The sequence below is a fragment of the Schistocerca nitens genome, chromosome 9, assembly GCF_023898315.1.
Source record: "Schistocerca nitens isolate TAMUIC-IGC-003100 chromosome 9, iqSchNite1.1, whole genome shotgun sequence".
NCBI classification, from domain to species: Eukaryota; Metazoa; Arthropoda; class Insecta; order Orthoptera; family Acrididae; genus Schistocerca; species Schistocerca nitens.
Window position 1 is genome coordinate 232,510,665 of NC_064622.1, and position 24,122 is coordinate 232,534,786.

The 24,122-nt window shown below is 41.2% G+C and overlaps 1 protein-coding gene across 1 annotated transcript in view; it reads right to left on the minus strand.

Annotated features, from left to right (window-relative positions):
• Window positions 1-19,589, minus strand: part of LOC126204150 (uncharacterized) — a 71,144-nt gene extending 51,555 nt beyond the window's left edge. Inside the window, exons 1-2 of the mRNA XM_049938559.1 lie at window positions 19,520-19,589; window positions 14,412-14,440 (exon numbers count right to left, since the gene is read on the minus strand). Coding sequence (XP_049794516.1) covers window positions 14,412-14,440; window positions 19,520-19,565 — 75 coding nt within the window. The 5' untranslated portion in view covers window positions 19,566-19,589. The remainder of the gene's footprint in view (window positions 1-14,411; window positions 14,441-19,519) is intronic.
• Window positions 19,590-24,122: the final 4,533 nt, after the last annotated feature.

Here is a 24,122-nt window from a genome sequence, read left to right on the forward strand (position 1 = left end):
TTCGCTGTCTATCTGCTTCCGGTTCCCGCCGTTGTTGCGTTTATGCCATGGTTCTTCCTCCTTCTACATGTGGCAGCAGCGATGTGTATCGATATTTCCACCGTGTACCATCTTTGGTCATGTGCATATAGTTGTGTGTGTGCGGACAGTCGGACGGTTGGTGCGGACCAGGTAGGATATCTAAATGCGGCCGGTCTGCTGGGCCCGCTGACAGTCCCTGCGCAGTGTCGGAGCGTGTGTGTAGCCGTCCGATCGCTAAGAGCTTCGTGGCTCACCGACCCAGGACGTCAAAGTTGAGTGGTGTCCAAAGTACGCAAGCTACGTCCGTTCATGTTGTGTTGTTCGTTTCGGTGGTTTGCTGTTGGGGAGCTTTTCCTGTGAGCAACACCGAGTGTTTGCAGTGGAGAAATCGAGCCGCCGTGCTGTGGAATTAACTGTATTGGTTCACTACAATTCAAGTGCACCCGCGGAATTTTCTGCCTTGTGGTCGTTAGTGTTCCGGTTACCTGCCCTGGCCACTAACGTAATTTCAGGCAGTGTCCTTTCCTCACCTGTTGTCACTGTCCAACACGGTGTGTAGTTTTGACAGCTTAATACATATTTCATTGCGGATAATCACGTCTGTAACAGTTTGGTACTTGAGTTCACGTACCGATTGGTGGCTAGAATGTCGTTTGGTCAGTCGGTCCGTGACTGTATCTTGGTTGGGTTACTGACGGATCAAGTGTAGTTGGGCCCACCACCTGTCTCATCTAAGTGAACGTTAATGTTTCGAGGGCAGGCCTCCTTCCCCCCTCCCCCCTCCCCCTCCCCCCTCCCCCTGGAGGCGTCTGAGTGCCGTTGTCTGTACTGTCCTTTTCATGAGTTTGGTACTTGAGTTCACGTACCGATTGGTGGCTACAAAGTCGTTTGGTCAGTCGGTCCGTGACTGTATCTTGGTTGGGTTACTGACGGATCAAGTGTAGTTGGGCCCACCACCTGTCTCATCTAAGTGAACGTTGGTAATGTATTATAGTCAATGCTTTTAAAAAAAGTTATTATTGTGGTTTATGTAAATCAAGGGCCTTCAGCCCGTATAAGTAAGTTTGAATTCTGGCAAGCGGATATTTTGCTGAAAGTTACTGCTGTTGTGCTATCTTTTCGTTTAGTTGTCTGTCAGCCACTTAAAACTTAAAGGTTTAAGCTATTTTGAATTTTTGGAAAATCAATTGTAGGCCTTCAGCCACTTAAAACCTTATTATTAAATTAGTTATTGTCGTTGCGTTACTTTTTCATTTAGTGTGCTTTCGGCCACTTAAAACCTAAAGTTTTAAGGTATTTTTGAATTTTTGGCAAATCAACTGGGGCACTTCAGCCGCTTAAAGCCTTATTCTTAAAATTTCCCCTTAAGCGAAAACGTTCCGGCCTTCTACCTTAAAAGATTATGGTAATATATTTTAAAATGTTGAAATTTAATTGTGGAATTTAGCCGTTTGTATTGCACCTTGTTTATGTTTGTTCTAGCCTTCTTTGCCTTGAGGCTTTCAGCCTAGCTGTGATATACATATATATTTTAATTATTTTATTTGGAATTTTAGCTGGGTGTCTTCAGGATTTCTTGTTTGGAGGCCTTCAGCCGTGAAAGAATTGGATTTTGTAACTCGTAGTAGTAAAGGTTCGGCTAAGCGCCGTTTTGTTTTAAACGTGTTATTAAATTACAATGAATTACAATTTTGAAGTGAAACTGACCGCCACCTTATTTGGCCCTTTCCACAATCCTTATCACCTGTTCTGCCCTGCGGGTTTAGCGGGTGTTTCAAGTACGTTATTATCACTTCATTACCCCAAATATTTATCTGTCTTCTACCAAATTAATTTCATTTACCCTTTACTTATACGAGCAACATATTTCCGTAACACATCAAGATTAACTTAAAATACACGAACACATGTCATCCAAAGAGAGACTGGTTTCTTGATACGATCACTGTACAATGTTGGACTTCGTTCACGGAGCGACAACCTCATCTCTGCTTCCACCGCTTCACCATTATCAAAGTCAAGTCCTCGAAGCTGCTTTAAATTTTCGAAACGGAATAAAATCGATAGGGGCCGAGCCGTGACTGTACGTAGGATGATCCGTGTCGGTGAACCCAAGGCGTCGGTGTGCTGCACATGGCACAGCGCTCGTGTGCAGTCTGCCATTGTCCTACTGAAGGACAGGGCACTCAGCTGGAGGCACGTTTTCTGCACGTTTACAACACACTATTTCTCACGAACTCACATAATTACGGTACACATCGCCAAGTTACACACTACAATTTGGATCCCTCCAGCGTCAGACATTTGCAATTTACATCGGCGAAGTGGAAAAGTCGGTCGAGTAATATGCATGGCATTTAACTCCTCAACCGATACTGCGAATAACACAAAATGTTCACAGACGTTACTCCTCGGCACGTCCTCGTATTTATATGAGTGACGCCATAAGCGGGCGTAAGACTTCAAGACAAACGGAACATTGGCAGTTGGACTTTTACATGAGAAGGTTGACGACTCTGAATGATTGGGATCGCAGCCTTCCTGTGTGTCAGACATTCAAAACATACTTTACGATCTGGAACATTAATTTGTTCAAAATGACCCCTACAGATAGCCAATGTGTCCAGAACAAAAGCACCGTTGGACGTCTGACTTGCTTATGCGAGAAGTCAGTTTTCCGCACGAGTGTCCTGTAAAATATTTTACATACACGCAGCAATACCGAAAATAGCGCACCAAGAGACGAGCACCGGATCGAAATGACATTTATTAGACATAATGATACGGTTGACTGATTCAGCTGATCTTAAAACCAAGACAAGTAAACAAATACAGTGAATACAAGCAGACTAGTATAGTGCAACACCAGTACCCCGTTGGACCACCTTTTGCTACAATACATGTCGCAACACCGTCTGCCTTCGAGTTGATTAGATGTCTGATGTCCTACAGCAGAGTGGCCCGCAAATCTTCAACAGACACCCCCAAATCATGTACGGAGTGATGGCATCTGCGTTTCAGCTGCTCCCACACACTCTCTGTAGCGTTCAAGTCCGGGATGCAGGCCGGCCATGAGCGAGTCGAAACATGACGTAGGAAGTCTTGAGCAATTCGAGTTTTACACGGACGAGCATTATCTTATTGGAAAACTACCCCTGGTGAACAATCAGGCTCAAGAATATCGCCAACACAACGCTGGACCGTTAAGGTTCTATGTACCATAATTAAAGGGGACCGCCTATCGTGGGCTATAGCCCTGAGGCCATTACGCTAGCTGTGTAGGCGATGTGGTGCACGGCAGCGAGGGCGTAACCCTAACTTTCACGAGGCTGCCTCTACACTCGTATGTGGTTATCATCCGTTTCCAACTAGAGTCCCGCTTCATAACTACACACCAAATTTTAACAGTCTCTGGCAGTCCATGTCGATCTGGCTCGGTTGTAGGAATCAGCATGGGTTTCGAAAAAGACGATCGTGTGAAACCCCGTTCGTGCTATTCGTCCACGAGACTCAGAGGGCCATAGACACGGGTTCCCAGGTAGATGCCGTGTTTCTTGACTTCCGCAAGGTGTTCGATAAAGTTCCCCACAGTCGTTTAATGATCAAAGTAAGAGCATATGGATGGTTCAAATGGCTCTGAGCACTATGGGACTCAACAGCTGTGGTCATAAGTCCCCTAGAACTTAGAACTACTTAAACCTAACTAACCTAAGGACATCACACACATCCATGCCCGAGGTAGGATTCGAACCTGCGACCGTAGCAGTCGCGCGGTTCCGGACTGCGCGCCTAGAACCGCGAGACCACCGCGGCCGGCAAGAGCATATGGACTATCAGACGAACTGTGTGATTGGATTGAAGAGTTCGTAGATAACAGAACGCAGCATGTCATTGTCAATGGGGAGAAGTCTTCCGAAGTAAGAGTGATTTCAGGTGTGCCAGAGGGGAGTGTCGTTTTCACAATATACATTCACAATATACTATTCACAATATACATAAATGACCTTGTGGACGACATCGTAAGTTCACTGAGGCTTTTTGCGGATGATGCTGTGGTGTATCGAGAGGTTGTAACAATGGAAAATTGTACTGATATGCAGGAGGATCTGCAGCGAATTAACTCATGGTGCAGGGAATGGCAATTGTATCTCAATGTCGACAAGTGTAATGTGCTGCGAATACATAGAAAGATAGTTCCCTTATCATTTAGCTACAAAATAGCAGGTCAGCAACTGGAAGCAGTTAATTCCATAAATTATCTGGGAGTACGCATTAGGAGTGATTTAAAATGGAATGATCATATAAAATTGATCGTCGGTAAAGCAGATGCCTGACTGAGATTCATTGGAAGAATCCTAAGGAAATGAAATCCGAAAACGAAGGAAGTAGGTTACAGTACACTTGTTCGCCCACTGCTTGAATACTGCTCAGCAGTGTGGGATCCGTACCAGATAGGGTTGATAGAAGAGGTAGAGAAGATCCAACGGAGAGCAGCTCGCTTCGTTACAGGATCATTTAGTAATCGCGAAAGCGTTTCGGAGATGATAGATAAACTCCAGTGGAAGACTCTGCAGGAGAGACGCTCAGTAGCTCAGTACGGGCTTTTGTTGAAGTTTCGAGAACATACCTTCACCGAGAGTAAAGCAGTATATTGCTCCCTCCTACGTATATCTCGCGAAGAGACCATGAGGATAAACTCAGAGAGATTAGAGCCCACACAGAGGCATACCGATAATCCTTCTTTCCACGAACAATACGAGACTGGAATAGAAGGGAGAAGCGATAGAGGTACTCAAGGTACCCACCGCCACACACCGTCAGGTGGCTTGCGGAGTATGGATGTAGATGTAGATGTAATACCGTAGACTGAGCCGCTGACGTCTCGGCTTTTATGGCAGTACACGACAAGGTGCCTGGATTACAAAGTCGCATCCGAAAGGCGACTTTGGCTTTCGCGTTTGTCCTCGGCCTCGAAATGGTGGCATCACTTGAAGTCATGATGACCTTCGTGTTTGACTGCAGGGCCCCGCTACTAGTCGAGTTCCTCGAGCGTGGAACCATAATCAGTGTGCAGTGCTATGAAAACACTTAGCGGAAACTGCGATGCACCATAAAGTCACAACGCTCGGGAATGTCTCGGACGATGACGTCCAGCTCCACACTCCCAGTGGGACGAATGATAGTCTGCAGCAATTTGCTTGGGAAACACTACAACGCCCTCCGTACGGCCAAGATCATTCACCGCATGATTTTCATGTATTTAGCGACCTGAAGACGAGGAAGTGGAACAGTAGGTGTGCTTGGGGATACGTCAGCGGCCGAGAGCGCTCAACGAAACAGGAACTAGTTGTCTCATCTCCCAGTGGGACAAATATCTTAATGTGTCTGGTTATTACTTACAAGGTCCCGTTGTGGCGTGTGTTCAGTTGTCATCTGGCTGCTCCTCATATTACTGTGTGTCCAACATTTTATTAATCAGAGAATAATTCTTTTAGAGCTAGTCTACTTCCCACAATAATGAATGTATAGGGTAACTAACAGGAATCCTGTGAAGATTCGGATACCATTCCCTCGAATACGGTGATATTCCAGAATTCCAGAAACTCCAAGGTAACTGACATTAGGAGCCCGTACTTGAAAGTCCACTGGTATAGGTCACCTACTACGAGGCTTATTTTATTTTATTTTATTTACATGTCAAGTTACGTAGGACCAAATTGAAGAGCAAATCTCCAAGGTCATGGAACGTGTCAGTACCTAACAGCAGAACCCTCTTTCTGCTAGACTTTGCAACTAACCTAGGCCTCCTAATTGCAGAGGACTGCTGCAAGTTACCTACATCTACGGCTACACGGGGTTTCTCTCCACTCAACTCTGACAGTTGGTCGTATCTATTGCATTTATGTAAAGTAAAACTGAATACCTCCTCTTCCTAGCTACCTTCTTGCCAACTGCCAGTTCCCATTCCCCACCACCCTTCACCCACCTCAACCTATCTAGTTCCTCCTTTGCGCAATGTAACTGCACCTGAAGGGCACAGATCTTACGCTCCTGCTCCTCTATTAACTTGTTTCTACTACAGATTCTACATTCCCAGGAGAGGATGTCCCTAAAATGACCACTGGCTTACCCACTGCATTCCCCCCAATGAAAATACTTTGAACAAATCCCACACCGTAATCCACTACTCACAAACCTACGACAGAGCCCACACTTTTCACTCATGGTAAAATTTTACAGTTACTGAAAAAAAAAACTATACGTCTACGTTACCAAAGTTCAGTTACACCAGTAGAACTATTTAAGAACTAACAATAATGGTCACGAAATTCTCTGCCTACTAAGAAAGCACCTACTTGTATTAATACTACTACAACACAGCCGATACCAATACCAGCAAAACTTCACAAAATTATTAGCTAAAACCAAAAAATTAAAACGACCACTGTAACACCAAGCGAAGTTAAAACACTAAATGAAAATTTTACTGAAATATTTCAGTAGAAAGAATAATAAACGTCAGTTGAAAACTAAAGCACGAAATTTACTAAACGACTTCAACACACTGGAAACTCTATAAAACACAGCGAGCGAACGATTACAAAAGTTTATTAAGTCATTATTTCGCCACAAACGGCACGCAACACCGCTGAAATCTATTAAATTTAATAACTGAATTACAGAGCACAAATAAGTTTGTCAGTACTTAGCTTATAACCGTTACAGCTGCAGTGCACGCCGCAAAATGTGAGGTCCAATCTCGCTGAAAATCCAATGAAACTTTGCACAGACCTGATGGGCTGTGTTCTAGTATTCCCATCGATCGCGTTCCTTCACTCTTTTCAGTTCTGAGCGCACAGAGTGCACATAAATATGTCTAAAAAATAGAGTCTCCCGTGACGTGTGAGGGTCTGGTGGGAGATTTTGCCTGATGTCTTCATGACAATTCTCGGCCGCACTGTGCAGAGGAAATGAAGATGCTCCTGCAACGTTTTCGATGTAAAGTGTTTGAACACGCACAATATAGCCAGTAATCGTCTCCCCCTGCGTTTCATATCTCCTCACATTAACCGCTGGCTTCGAAGACCACATTCTGGCACAGACAAGGAGCTGTGGACCAGTATAGAGAATTGGCGGAAAGCACAGCCGGCTGCTTTCTATGACGAGGGTATTGGAAAGTTGGTACAACGCTACGACAGATGTCTTAGTTGGAGATGCGGCTTTGTAGAGAACTAGCTGGAAGGTGTAGATAGCTGTTGCAAATAAAACATATTTGATTTTCACAGTGGTTTCCATTTCGCGACAGATTGGACCTTACTGCCGAATAGAAACAGCGTATTTCACTACGATTAAAAAACGAACAACGTTATTAGAGCTATTTTTAACTGCAGTACATCAAGAACTACTTCTTTTAAGATTTTTAAATTAACAACTATATTTTCATTCAATTTCCAAACGAAAAATTATACTGCACGTTTTACTGTGTTCTGTTCGTAGTTATTAGTCAACAAAATCAGTTTCCAAAGTACTTTGTGACTGTATTTACGTAGCAAGTTAAATGGAATCTAGACATTTCGCTGCTTACAGGCGTTGATAAATATCAATGGGGACAGTTAAAAAATTTGTGCCCCGACTGCGACTAAAATCCAGGACCTCCTGCTTACATGGCAGACGCTCTTTCCGACTGAGCCACCGATGACACAGACGATATTGCGAGTGCAGGGACTTCTCTCCTCCACGCTCCCCGTGAGACGCACACTACATTTTGGTGAACCTGCCCACCATACTGATTACTCGCGGCAGTCAATCTACCGATTCCCGTAAGAGTTCGGGCAATTTTAGTGCATCCGCAATGATGAAGACCATGGGCCGGTATCCTTATCTATATGAAGATGATATCTATCCTTTCGGACATGTCCGAGTGCGGATGTACTCACATTGCTCAAACTCTTACGGGAATCGGTAGATTGACTGCCGCGAGTAATGAGTATGGTGGGCAGGGGCACCAGAAATGTAGTGTGTGGACAGAGCGTGGCAGAGATAAGCAGTTTCAATATTGTCTGTGTCCTCGGTGGCTCAGAAGTTCCGTTTCAGCCGCGCTCGCGAGTGGCCGCTGTTAACTGTTGCGCTGCACTTCAGTGCTTACATCGCTGTACTTGTGCTCCGCCGAGTGCCGTCCGTCCGTTAATCTCCGAGTTCGTTCCTGTTCCTTGTGATCTGATCGCTCTTTCTGGTCTTGCTGCTGCTACTTGGAATTTCGGTTGTTTAACCGAAATTGCTTCGCTGGATTAACCATGGCTACAAACCTCAGGAAGAATACTCTGGTATTTGCTTTTGACAAGGAATCCCGTCCTGTTCAGCCGACATCCCTGGAAATAGATGACTGGATTACACAGGTAATTGGTCTAAATTCTGAAACCGTTCATACCTGGCAACTGGATCAGGAAAAATACTGTGTTTTTGTCAAGTTAATCAGTGCTTCGACTGTTGATAAAGTGATACGAAAGTGGGGCTATGAAATAGATTTTGTGCATAGAAATGGTTATAAAAGTAAGGTATCCATCTATAGAGCGGACATTCATTACAAAACCGTTCGTGTCTTGAATCTTCCAATTGGAATTGAAAATGATAAGATTAAGGAAGCTCTTTCAAATTACGGAGACGTTAAATCAATTGCAAATGAAAGAGTGTTTTAACGAGGTCCGCTGTGTAGAGATGGACGTTAAGACGAATATTCCGTCTCACATAACTGTTTGTGGGTATAAGGCACAAATTGTTTACACAGGTCAGGAAGCTACATGTCATATATGTAACGAAACCGGCCACTTCAGACAGGAATGTCCGCGGCGAACTGTTGTTCTTAAAAGTAATTTGATACAGCGTCATAAGCTTACCTTAAATGATCTGTTACCAAAGAATAGCCCGGAACAACTGATTGAGGATGTTAACGCAGCGGGCCAAGCTGATGTCTCCTTTCACGATAACAGTCAATTTCCCCCGTTAACAACAAAAGGAAACCCTGTTGCCACTACTCGTGAAACTGAAACGCAACCGAAAAAACGACCTCTGGAGATAACTGATAGTTGTTCAGAGGACGAGCTGTCTTGTCCCACTCCCTCACTTCGCAAGCAAAAACAGTGCGAACAGAGGAACCTGAAGGCAAAATGCGAATGGAAACTAATGAACAGAAAGATAATACACATACGGTACCAGAAAATGAAGGGGGTGTAAGCAGCATTAATTTGCAAGAAACATCAGGTGCAGTAGCCGATTGCAAAGATCAGAATCTATCTGTTAATAAATAGATTCAGGGAGAGGTTGCAAAACTGCAGTCTCCACTTTTTTCCCACGATCAGAAAGTGAGTGAAATTAATAAAGAAAGAGGAAGTGGTGGCCAAACTGAAATCACGGTCAACACCTCAGGGCAGGCGCCGGCAACCGAAATTGCGAAAGCGTCTGCTGCTGCTCCAGATAAGCCGCGAATTAAAATACCGACACAACCAAATGAGAATGTAGTTCGTAACCAAGGGAAGGGAAAATCCGGTAGGGGCGACCCAAGCCCAAAGAATGTTCAGTCCGAAACGGTCGTACACGTATCACTGGAGGAAAAATCAGAAAAACTACCAGGAAATCAGTCTGCTTGCGTTACAAGAGAAAACATTAGAAGCAGAAAAAAACGGGACAGTAACTAATAAACTGACTGAAGTGTTATTCCATGTTCAGCCTTCCGAGAAAGCTGTTACAGCTTAACTGAACCCTGAACCACATGAAACTATATCAGTTCATCAAAACAACTACATAGTGACAGCACAATGACGCAATCTTATTCTGTCACCACTATAAACATAAATAAAATCACGACCGGTTTGAAATTATTGGCCCTTAAGGAATTTTTGCACGAATCCGCGACTGATATTGCCCTGTTACAAGAAGTTCTAATTTCGGATTTGGTAATTCCCGGTTTTGTCAGTTACATAAATGTGTCTACCGAAACAAGTGTTGGAACAGCTATTTTGGTGAGGGAAGGGATTGCAGTAAGCGAGGTGGAACGACTGGAATCCGGAAGAGGAATAGGACTAAATATCTATGATGTGACTATCGTCAACTTGTATGCCCCTTCAGGAAGTTCTCATCGAGCTGACAGGGCACGTTTCTTCAAAGATGACCTGATATACTTGTTAAGGAAATCGCCAAGACAGTTATTACTTGGAGGTGATTTTAATTGTGTTTTAAATCGAAACGATCAGTTACCTAATTTTAATTTCTCAAGTGAACTAAAACAACTAGTTACTGGTTTAGAATTAAAGGATGTATGGGAAATCAAATACCCCTCCAGTGTTGAGTTCACTTATGTCACGGCAATATCACGCAGCAGGATTGATAGACTATATATTTCTAAAAATCTTGAAACTTCCGTGACAAAAGTAGAAACCATTCCTACGTACTTTTCAGACCATTCAAGTGTCTTAGCTTGCATAAATCTAACAAGACAGCCGGTTCGCCGATTCAAGAATCAGTGGAATTTGAACACTTCCTTGTTAGTAAATCATGATGTAGAAGATCTGATTAAAGAAACATGGGCAATATGCCTGCGAGCCCGTAGTAGATATGCCACTGCTATTGACTGGTGGGTTAAAATGGCAAAGCCAAAGTTGAGGAAAGTTCTTATTCAATACAGTGCCCAGAGCGCAAGGGAAATGAAATGCACTATAGAGTATTACTATTCCGTTTTGAGAAATCTATATGATCAAGTCTCAGCAGGTTCCTCACTTCGGATAGCAGACATCAAAAAAGTCAAAGCCAAGTTACTTAATATCAAGAGAAGTCAAATGGAAGGGTTGAAAATAAAATCGAAGGCAAATTCGGTGTCAGAAGATGAAACTACTTCCCTATATCATTTAGTGAAGCATACGAAAAACGGGAGAAGGACTTTTATTGATGAAATTCGAACAAAACACGGTACGATTCTCAGAACCCAGCAGGATATCATGGACGAGATTTATCGCTATTATTGCGAGCTATATTCTGTACATCAAAGTAGAGATGCTTCCTTGGAAGAATTCCTTGACATCCTAGCCCCACAGCTGACAGATGATGACAACGAAAATTTTCTCGAGGTTGTCACTGAAGAAGACTTTGTGCGCCTTACCACCAAAAAAATCCCCAGGACCGGATGGTCTGCCAGCAGAGTTTTACATCCGTTGCTGGCCAATAGTAGGTGCAAAAATCACGGAAATTGTAAATGAGGTTATTCAGGGGAAAATGATTCCGGCTGAGTTTAAGGAGAGTAAAATTGTTTTGGTGCCAAAAAATAATGGAAACAAAGATTTAAATAATTTTCGTCCAATTTCACTGCTGAATTCTGATTATAAATTAATAGCTAGAATAATAAACAAGAGAATTTCATGCCTTACAGATAAAATTATTAGTCAGCATCAGAACTGTGCACAAGGCAGAACCATTTTTCAAAATCTAGCGGAATTCAGGGATATCATTGCAATAACTTCTGTAACAAACATAAAGTGTGCTTTATTGTTTTTAGACTTTTATAAAGCGTTCGATGTAGTAAATCATGAATATCTTCTACAGACATTGAAGAAAATAGGTTTCAACGATAGGGTCATGCAGTTGATTAAGAACATAGCAACTGGAATAAATGCTAAAATAGCGGTGAATTGTCAACAATCCAGGCCGATGCAAATACAACGAGGTGTTCCTCAAGGAAGTCGTCTGTCCATGTCGCTCTTCGCCATTTCGCTGGAACCTTTCCTCCGACATGTCCATGCTACATTAAAAGGCTTAACATTATCAGGAAATAAAACAGTTATAAGAGCCTATGCTGACGATATAGGGGTCATTATAAGGAATAATGACGAGGTAACCACGCTAGCAACGGTGATTGATTCGTACTGTAGAGCATCTGGAGCCAATGCAAACGAAAAAAAAAGTAAGATGTTAAATATCAGAGGTTTTGATAATATCAACGTCGAGTGGGCAAAAATAGTCCGACAACATAAAACACTTGGGACCACCCTGACAGCATGCCCTATGAAAATGACGGCTTTAAATTGGAAAGTTGCAGCAGATAAAGTGCAAGGAGCCATTGTAGAGAATTTAACTCGATATATGAACCAAGTTCAAAGAACACAGTATATCAACTCATGCATCCTTGCTAAGGCTTATTATACTGCCCAGCTGTTTCCAATACCGAGAATGATAGCGAGGAGAATAATGTCCAAAATCACCAACTTTTTGTGGAGAGGTGAAGTGTTCAGAGTACCTGCTAAAGTAGCCACTTTAGATCCTAAAAATGGTGGACTAGGATTAACTGATATAACGGATAAAGCCTCTGCTCTTTTTATCAAAAGGCAAGTTAATTTAATAAGAGACTCGCGAGAAAGCATAACCAGCCAACTTTTCGAGATCATTAAACCTCCAAGCCTGCTTCCCCCAATTGACGTGCAGAATATCAACAGTCGCTTACAGCACGTGAGGATTTTCTATGTTGAGTTTAGTTATGTCAGTGTCGAACTCAGGCAGTCACGACACTTAACATCGAGAGCCATAATGCGGGAACGAAAGAAAAGCGAAGGAAGAAACAAAATAGAACGACAGTTACCAAACATTGAGTGGACTGAGATTTGGAAAAACATTAGTTCTAATGTGATCACGTCTAACATAAAAACGGCATGGTACAAGACAGTTAACAACATAGTTAGCACCAATGAAAGACTGCACGCAATCGGACTCTGTGAAACAAATTTATGTCAACAATGCCATCTAGTTGACACAGTAATTCACAGATATACTTGCAGTGGTCACATGAATAGTTGGAAGTGGGTCCGAGAGCAAATATCTCTGATTACAAGAACATCCCCTGAGTATATATCGCTGTCATTGATGCACAGGCCTGACGCACGCTATTACCCAGAAGCAAAAAATAACGCTGTGCACTGGTTGCTGGGAAATTTTGTTAACTACGTCCTTAACAAATTAGGATCCAATAGCATCATAGAGTTCAAGGTACACATGCTGTGTGAGTTTCACAAAATTAGCAGCTATTCGAATCACAAGAAAAAGTTCGGTAATATGTTAAAAATTTTATTTGAAAGAATAGGCATTGGTTAAGATAAAAAAGAAGACTGTGTTGACAGTGATGTATTGTAGTTACCTTAAGGATACTATTTAAGATTTTACAATATATTAATGATGTTTACTTTTTCTACTTCAGAGAGTAGTTTTTGCAACGTATAAGCTAATGTACAGAACTTATGTGACATTGAGATTGTGTGTCGAAATAGTGTCAAAACACAAAACATTAAAGATGCATTATTGGCTTATACTAGAAATTTGGAAATAGACAGTTTTTATAGAAATGTCCTTATCGATTGTTTAAAACCATAAGATTCTATCTGTTAAATGTAATATTCAATGGCTGGCACATTGCCCTGTTCATTTTTGCACTGTGATGTGTAAGTCAGTTTCTCAGTGAATGATTATAGATCTGATCCAGTGAAAGACTGATTATATAGATCTGATCACTTCAGATTCAATTAATGTCCAGAAAATGTAGTTGGAAGGCTAGTCAAATTTATTATATATCTCCTTTCCGCCTATCTCAAGTATTTCAGAAATTGTCTAATATGATTATTAAATTGTTTTAATTAAAATTATCCCATCAACTTGCTGATATCCATCATAAAGAAATTATGCTTCTGTAAAGATTGCACCTCATGTAATTCAAAGTGCAGATTTTACTTCTTCAGGTTGAAGTTTGAATGTCTTTAAAAATTTTGTTCTTGATGTTTAAATTAATTCTTTCTGGTAATTAGTCAGTAACACAATCCTCTGTTGTCTTTCCTTAACGTCAGCGTAACTGAAATGTTTAAATAACTTCATGTATGCATAACTTAGTATGTATTTGGAGTGTAACATTGTTTTTTTAATAAATGTTTATTAAAAAAAAGTCGGATAGAGCGTCTGCCGCGCAAGCAAGAGGTCCCAGGTTCGAGTCCCAGTTGAGGCACACATTTTTCAACTGTCCCCTTTGATATTTATCAATGCCTATAAGCAGCGAAAGGTCTAGATTTTATATAACTTCATTGTTAGAGAGCTGCAAGATCATCAATGATATCTGTACAGATAGCAGCTTCATGTATTTACCTATTGTCAACGGATCTCATCTTGGTATCTATTTGCAAAGAAGGCATTCATTTGTAAGGGAAACTGATATTTAGCAGTTTATATAATTTCTAGGAAACACAGGTGGGATTAGGAAAGCCCATTAACTATACAGTTATTAAGCGAAAGTCTCTAAAATGGAACATGATATAGGTGCGTTCGAGGTTCAAAATTAGGAAACTTGTCAAAGCTAAAACCGGATAACTTACCGGAGCGACCTGCCTGGCCTGTACGATACCTGAAACAAGGAAACCCATGTTGGTTACTAACATATTAATACTTTACGGTGGTCACAGAAAGGACTTAACATTTAACAACAATAATAACTTTTAACGCCATTGAAAATAACTGTAAAAAAGGTTAGTACTTCCATATATCTGGGGAACATAATTACAGAAGACATGACATGCAATAAGGAGGTAAAAACGGGTGTAGCAATTGCCAAGGAGGCATTTAATAACAAGACGAGGCTTTGATGTGAGTGCATGGACAGAGGAAGAAACTGGCAAAGAGCTTTGTATGGGGGGTGGCATTTTACAGAGCTGAGATGTACACTGATGAAAGAGGAAGGTGCAAGAACAGGAGCAGTTGAGATGTGGATTTGGAGGAGGACTGAAGTGATAAAATGGTTAGACAAAGTGAAAAATGAGGAGTTGCTGAGAAGAGTGGGCGAAGGGAGAGAAGTTTTAATGGTTACCAGTAAAAGAAAATACGATTTTCTTGGACACTGCATGAAAAAAGGTAGTTTATCGATGGATGGTGTGGATGGAAGAAGAAGGGGACGCAGAAAATACCAGTTGATAGTGTAAGGATAGAAAACAAATACGAGAAAACTAAGCAGGTAAAAAATGACGAGCTTGCATGTAGAGCCACATGTGAATTCCTGCCCTAAGGCAGCACACTGGAGAAGATAATGATGATGCTGTAAAATTTTACTAACTTCTAAAATGTAAACAACCTTTCTAATCCATTCACATATTTGAAACATTACTTCCTAGTGTGTTCTTATGTGTTACGAAATATATCAGTTAGTATTTCCAAAGTAGAAACTTAATTGTAATGAAGAGGTAATTCCATACCCAACCTGTATCTGACACATTTAACACTGCGTAAATGTCGTTCATTTTTCCGTTCGCTGCGTAGCGCAGTCAAGAGATTCAGCAGTCTGTTTTCCACGTTGAAGAAAATATAATAATAGGTACACATCTGCTTTCAGTTTTGACTACTTCTCTCAGGTTTTCCAGTGTGGTCCCTCAGTTTGTTAACATAACTAAGAAATCTGAAGTACGGTTAAAATTATCACGATAGCTACATTGGACACAAGGCACGATAAAAACTACAATAAGTTTGCCATTATAGTAAAGAATGCTGAACCTATGACAACCGGTCAGTTTGAGCACTTAACTATGTGCGAAGCAGGGAGAACGATGTAGGTTACATTCGTCGATAAAATAAATATCAGAAATTAATTCAGGCATCTTAGACTCCAAATTATTAGATGTCTTCTAAATCGCTCTGTTCATGTTCTGGGTAACTTTAAAGACTTCTAAATAGCTATGCCCCTGTTCAGGAAAACTTTTTCTCTATTCGTGTGTTTATTGTAATCGGTTACTTTGCGTACTTATCTCACACTGTATAGTGAACTAGGGCTAAACAGAACAAATGCCGATGAAATTGATAAGAAATGATCATAGCACCGATTTCCACAAACAGGGACCATAAATTCCGAGACATACAACGAAGCAACAAAAAAGATGAAGTAGAAAACCAAGCGAAAAAATCGTGAATCCAGAGACACACAACTATTCTTGGAACTGATTCTGAAATTCGTTTCGTTGCAAACCAATTTCTCTCTAGGGAAGAGGGTTGTACATGGAGGGCATACACGAAGTTTTTTGGTCGATACTTCACTCTAGCGACTGATTTCAGAATTACATGTAGGAATGCCCACTGGAGACCGTCGCAGAAAGTTTCCACCATTTTCTACAGTTTTTTTGTTGTTGTTAGACATGAGATTCTGTTTTATGCAACATTTTAATTTATTTCGAGTTCTACATATTGAAGTGCAGTATAATATATTGCAGGTATTAGGAACATATTGTTAACCAGCGGAAAAATTCTCCAATAAGAACACGAACAAGGCGAATATGCTCCGGTTTAATATAAGACTGACAGGGAAAGGGGTACCAGCTGCCTCATTATACCCTTGTCAACACCTTTAAGATTTTCCCAAAACTCTTGGGCATGCCAACACATTTTGCGTCTTCTTATCATGCAACTGACACCCACACAAGCTCCCATAACTTTATCCGGCTCACAGCCACTAGTCTAGTGCTGTAAGTCGCTCATACCCTTTCACTCGTACTTGCTCATTCTCATTTACTCATTCAGCCCAATTCATTATCATTATCTCTTTGTGTCTCTCTAACTGCCATTGTATCCTGCCTCACAGCCACAGTCCCCTTCGTTCTATCCTAATGCTGCTACTGTCTCCTCTCGCTGTTAACTGTCTCCCTCTTGCTCCCTCTTACTGCTGCTAGCTCATTAATTCCTTCCCACTTACGCTTCTCTTCTCACTGTAGCTCTCTCTCTCTCTCTTCTTCGTTGTGGTTGTCATAGACTCGGGCTCTCATTATCACTGACTCTCACTTGCTTCCACTTTGTCCTTCTCTTTATTCCTCTCCCAATAGTACTGCCTCCTTCATTCCTTTCCTAGCAATCTTCTGTCACTGCCAATTATGTTGCTTTGCGACTATGTCCGTCTCCTTCTATGACACTTCCCCTGTCTCCTTCGCTTTCTCTTTTCACAACCACTACTATTTTCCAGTATTTATTACTCTTCTTCTCTTTGGCACTGCCACTGCTTCCTCGTCTCTTAGCAAAAAAAGCATGAATATGTTCGCATGTCAAAATTGTAGGAAAACTTTGTAAAGGCACTGAGGAAGGTGGAATGAGGTAGCAAGTACCCCACTTTTCAGTCCTAGTCTTTTAATAAAGAGGAGCATATTCTCATTTTTGTGCTCCGATATGAGTATTTTTCGTTGGTTCCCCTATTTCTCCTGCTACGGCAGGGCATGCCACTCATCTGAAAAGAAATTTATGACTCAGAAAAATTTACTTACGTGAAATAGCAATAGTGCACAGTTACGTAATTTTACACATCACACCGGATTTTATTTGCACGAAAAAAACATGTGTTCCCAGAATGCTTCTGATGATAATGGAGGCATTTTACAGCCGCTGGATTTTATGTGTACCGGTAGGGAAATTTTGAATCTCTATATTTCGGAAACGGGTAAAGATACCAAAGTTATTTTCAAGTTCTTTTGAGAGAGGGATCTTAGGAATATACCGTAAAAATTAGAGCCATTTTCAGTTTATAGCCCTCTAGGAATCCATGGCTAGGTTTCAGTACTCGAAAACCATGTTTTGGAGGTGTTTCTCGAAAACACATAAAGATTTCTGAAAACGGAAACATGGTAGTTATAGACAAGTACTTAGAGAATGAACCGTTAAAAATTGAGTAATTTTCTGCGGATATTTATTATTTAGATTTCGTCTCGCACTGGATTTTACGTGCATAATTTACGTGTACAAATTGAATTACTTTGAACTGCTGCATCTCGAAAAAGTTTAAAGATATCAAGAATATTTTCAGGGATCTCCAGGATCTGGATGTTAGAAAAATATCCCACACATTTAATCCACTTGCTGTACATAGCCGTCTCTGAATCCGGAGCTCGTTTATGATAATCAAAAACTGTATTTTTCGGGTTTTCTTGCAGTTGTAACATGTGCTTTATTGGAGGACAGAGCTCATCTTAATTATATTCTGTTTATCATGGCAGGTCCGTGTTGTTATTCGTTGCAACACCCTTTTTCATTACAATAATACTTGGTCGATTTGTTGCTTCCCAAAATTGCTTACATTGAGTAGCATCGAGAGCAGGAGTGCAGAACTATCTCTGAGAGCCAAACATTTTCGTGAAATATAAAGTCCGTGGTCTGTGGTGCTTACGGCACGTAACAAACGTTAGGTGGACGTTGGGCCGCTGTGCGCCCGATTTAATACAATCTATGCGGCACCAAGGCTCTCAAGTGACTAACTACTGGCACCGATACATTAATACAACTCACGTTATATCACATTCCAGCATTCTGTTTAGTCATAATGGTAGTCAGATGAAATAAATCTCAGAGTAATAAACTGCTCCACCGACTCCTCTAACTTGTGAGCAGAATATTTGCTTCTAGGTACATGACCATTTTTTACCTTGGAACATAATTTTAGATTTGCAAAAATCTTAATTTTCCGAAGTAATTTTTGTAACTTCTGAAAAATACTGCAGCAAAAAAAAGGTTAATTTCATCATTTAAACATGGAATAAGCTAGTTAATACCGAAAGTCTGAGGCACGTCCCACGATACAACACTCTCCCCTATAAAAGATCAGTAACTCAGACTATCTTCTTTATTTGTGTTCACTTTGTATCACGCTTTTCTGTGACAAATCATGCTTCAGATAAGGAATCTACTTAGCAGAAAAACGTTTATTCTGAGTAATGCGTAATATATTGTAAAATTTTTTTGTTCATTTATTTTTTTATTTTACAAAATAATCAATCACTCACACCATCGACAAAATGTCGTTTTCTTCCAAAATGCGTGATATATGGTCGAAAAGCACTCTGATCTAAATTTTCAAACTGCAGTAACAATGTTCTTAAAGTCTTTTTCTAAATCTGACACATTTTGTGCTACAAAAATTATATCGCATCATTTCTCACAGTTCTTTTATGTGACAGTTCAAAATTTCTGGTTTTTAGCAATGTTAATACAGAGGACGAGAGTCATGAGTTGGATTCATGAACAATATTCCAGTAACGTAAGTTGGTAGATTGCAGAATACGCAGGATATGGTGTCTCACTGAGCACTGGGAGCAACTGCACCATAAAGAAATATCCGCATGTCTCGCGCAAAAATTTATAACCGTGTTGACGGAGCAAGACATCCCAGCCATGTAAAGTTAACAACGCGTTTATCGCGATCAGAACTCATTTTCAGTCGCGTTTCCGATTTCATCCATTTTGTGATCCACAAGATGTGGTTACTGTGTAAAGTACCATACTGACTACGACGCTTGCATACGATAATATCATTTGTCACCCGAGAAAGTTACGTGAGTAACATTCCGACATGTAACAAAATAATTATCAACGAATGAAACTACTGAATACTAATAACAATAACTAAAGTGTGAAGTAGGACACATGCATTTTTGGCTTCTCCATAGCATTTTCTGGAGAGCAGACTTACCACATACGGCGAAGAGTGCCAACACAGTCAGTAGTTTCAACTCCATGGTGTACAAACAAGCAGTTCTTTTGCGAGCAAAAACTTATATAGTCAGAAAAAGACCTTGCGTGGGGCTTTAGTGCACTGGAAAATTCCACGTTACGTAACTTGGTCGTAAGTAGTGTTAACATTTTGCTAGCTGTCAAGTTGTACGGACTATCGTAAGGTCAAAAGGCTCATTGTTTTTCTCCCAAGGCAATAAGTGACGTACTATGAACAAATAATTGTGGTTTGCTGCCTATCCGTTTGCATGCATGCGATGTTTATGCGCGTGCAACATTGAGTTCGAGGAATTTACCTCGTCGGGGGCGTGTTATCGAGGGAACGACACGAAACAGATAACATGGCTCTCGTCAGCTGCATGCCACCTGAGGTGAAGGCAGCTCTGAGCATTCCTATATAACATACAGTTCTGCGTTCCTCTGCCGGTATGTACAGGGTGACACAGAGTGCAGTAAACAATGAAAAATTCAATAGTTCACGAAATAAAATAGGTGGAGAGGTAAAAATTTGAATACATTTTTGACATGACATTGGGTTAACTGAAACAAAGAAAAGGTGCACAAATGACTAACAGATAGCGCTTCATAATTAACATAAGAATTGATTTTTAGCGAAGACGATGACCTTTGTAACACATGCTCAGTATGTCGACAGTCGCTCATCAACAATGCCTATAGGGGAGACGGAGGCGGAATGGATTACCGGGACAGAACGATGTCGGTAGTCTAATTTCGTCTAGAGGCGAAAGGTGTCTTCAGACTGACAAGTGTTTAAAAAGCCAATGTCTGTTCTGGTTTAGTAAGGTTGCGGCTGTGGTCGCGCGAGTTGCGTGTCCTACCTATGAAAGTGAGCGAATTGTCGTCTCTTTCATAACTTTCCGGACCATTTCCAACTAAGGTAAATCTGTCAGTTTTTTTCTTCACGATCAACGTTTGGTCCACCTACATTACCATGTACTTAGTAGCTATCTTTTTATACAACGCAGTTGAAAAAAATTGTTTACGGGGTCACTGAATATTTTCTCAACAGATAAGCGCCGGCCCGTGTGGCCGAGCGGTTCTAGGTGCTTCAGTCTGGAACAGCGCGACCGCTACGGTCGCAGGTTCGAATCCTGCCTCGGACATGGGTGTGTGTGATGTCCTTAGGTTAGTTAGGTTGAAGTAGTTCTAAATTCTAGGGGACTGATGACCTCAGATGTTAAGTCCTATAGTGCTCAGAGCCATTTGAATCAACAGTTAAGCGTTTAGGGCGGAATGGTCCGTTCCTTCCCGGTCGCCTTTTATTCTTAATTTGACGAATTCTAACGCATAGTATGCTTTTCTCACTTGCAGATTGTAGGTAATTATGTACGGAAAACGGAGAGACAAAAGTGGTTCATGAAAAGCATGGAACGAGACGTCGAATCGAAAATTAATAAAGCGATGGGGCACGAAAAACATCGAAACAACTTGTCGTGTCTTTGCTTGCTTTAAAACTATACGTAAAGATGAGAAATGGCAATCGCCTTCCAACAACTGACAAAACCTACGGAAATATCATTGTGTTTTCAATAAGGAACAAGAGTTATGACATGTCATATATATGAAGAATCTGGAAAAGAGATGTTTTGGTATGACTATGACAGAAATGCGTAGATCAACGTATCAACTAGCAGAAAGAAACGTATGCCAGCACCCATTCCATAACGGAACGAAACTGGCTGAAGAAACTGTGTCCTTGGATCTTTTGCTCGGCCCTCCCTGCTTCGAGTTTCAGGAAGCAGTACAAGCAGTGCGCTTATAACGCGCGTGCTTATGTAGATACTGAGGACGATGTAGCCCAGCTTACTTGAAAGATGTGTCATCGAAGAAAGTAAGGAGGAAAAAAAGGGAGTCCATTCCCAGACCTCCAAAATTTTCTCCAAATGTTCGACGGGCCGTTCCGGCCCCGTCTCGCCTAGCCGAGGGACAATGTTGTGAACAGTAACGTACAGAACATCTGTAAGAATTGTGAGAAACTGCCGCCAGATGCTCCCTTTTAGCATCCCTAATGAGGTCGGACAGTCGCGGTAGACTTGCGCCTTCATGTAACCCTAAAACCAAACGGATTGAGGTCTGGGGACCTGGGGGCCAAGAAAGACATACTTGGCAGCTCAGCACGCGATCATCGCTAAACGATGTGCGCAAGAGATCTTTCACTCAGTTAGCAGTATCGAGTGGAGCGCCATGCTGCATGAAAGTCGTAGCCTCCAGTGTGGATAGGGATGATCTGACTCTCCCTCTCACTATAGCTCATTTTATACACAATTATCTTGTGGTGCCACTGATGTGTTGCTGTTCATCACCATCTGTTGACCAGATTTTGTGGTTTTTTGGGTTTAGCACCATGTCATTTAAGGCATGTGTATCAGTCTATACCTCTCCACCTACATAATTCCGTATACTACTGCATTTTGAAATGTTAACGGGCTTTTGAACCACCATGTATGTTCATTAACCATCATTAAACACCTTCATCTAACACCTACGTGTCTGTCTTGTAACTATTAGTTCAAACATTGCATCTCAAAGAGCTGACAGGATCTTATTGACTCAGGGGTGACAATAGAACGAAAACGGTAAGTCTTGCGATTTTTCTTCCCACTTATAGGAATGAAATTATTGTAGGGTTTATGGTAGAACCAGGATTAGCAGAGAAAAAAGATCTGCCTTGCCATATGTAAGAACAGATATGGGTAGTAAGATTTGTGGAGTAATACCAACGAGGATAGCTTCAAAGAGGCCTGCCTAATGTGTTAGCAGAATCACGAAACAAAACACGAAGACTTGATGCTAAGGTGTAAGAAAAAAATTTAAGTCCCTATTGTTCACTGGAAAAACTAACAGGTAGTTTCAGCTAATTTACTCGATACCTCTTTATGTAACGGTTCTGTTGGTATCTTTACGTTGCAGAATAAAATATGCAAATTGTACTGAAGTGTTTGTGTTTGTTATGGCGATAATTGAGAAAGATAAGGGTGAAACTTGGTTCCAGAACATAGTCGACGCTTCTAGAACAACACCAAAGGGACCATTGAATTTACCGTCCACGTGGAACAGACAGACCACCAACATTTTCACATGGTTTTACTTGATGAAATCTTGCGGAGAGGTTTAACATTTATTCCAGCACAACTTTAGCTGAACATGAACATGACATTGATGTCTCTTCGACTGTGTCAGCTTTAATCTGTTGATGAAAATGACTTTCTTCTCTGTGATAAGCAGTTATCAAATTGCTGAAACAGACTGAATATGAGGGTACGGGTAAAGGAATTAGTAAAAATAGCGTGGGGTACATTTACAGAACTAAATTTAGGTATTTAGGCTTCTATTTAATAGATTCAGGACTATTGGCTAAGTGAAGAGCTCTACAGAATTGCGGTTCTGAACTGAACCCATTCTGTTACACCTTAGCAACCAATTTAGAGTCTCCAGTCAACTGCTGAGAAAGGGAACAGAAAGCAGATTACACCTTCGAACCTCAGAGATTTACCATCATGTCAGAGCTCCAAACGAAGTGAAGGAGGAGATTTTCTCTAGCAAGGCGCCTCCTATATGAGAAAGAACTGCTAAAATTATGTGCGGGTCCTAACGGTTGTTGCAATTCAGAGGAAACTACTAACTTTCCCTTAGGGAAAATCCGCATAAAAAGCTTTTTTTTCAGACACTGAAAAAAATTTAATGCCGAAATGCTTTTAATTGTAATCAGGGAATCAATATTCTGCAGGAATATGAATCGGATTGTAATTAATGTTGGTCACTTTCGTTATATTTGATGTCGTGTGACCGCTCATGTATGCTTGCTAATTGTGAGCTCCACAGCTGACTAACATTAATATTAACCATTAATGAAAACCACTACAGCTGTATTAATACACGCTTACTGTGTAACTACCGATCTTGTTCTTTAAGAACACCATCAAGTTGTCGAGTCGTGCCAGTACCATGACGTACGAGGCTTAGAGCCCATTCAGAAGACAACGATCACATAAATAAACTGCCAACCACCTGGCGAGAGGCTGCGAGCAATATATGCAGACGACACGGCATGCTGTGTTCAATAATTTTGATCATGTTGAGTCTAGTGTACAGACAAGCTGAGTCGCATATACTTGCTATTCTATCACCTATTACTGCACTTGGCCTTTATCGGAAAGAGACGGCGGCGTCGCAGTAAACAAGTACAGTGGTGACTAAGAAAAAACGCACCACACTGTGAATGCTTTCATGGCACTTGTTCATACACTCGAAAGTGAGAGAAGTCACAGAATAGTGATACGCACATACAGGGTGAATCGCCTAAAACTTGCACCGCAAATACTGCGGAAATGGAAAGTGATATTGCTGTGTGGTTTTCACAGAATCGACTGGTAGTCAGTGGCTCGTTTTGTTAGCCAACACACAGATTATAATAATACTCACAAAGTGTATTTTTTTGCAAACAAAGACTTTTAAATGGAATAATGGCTGTTGATATTAAAAATTAGAAGTAGGGTAAATTAGAATGACATTGCTATTTGTTGCAGGATTCTAGTGCCAGT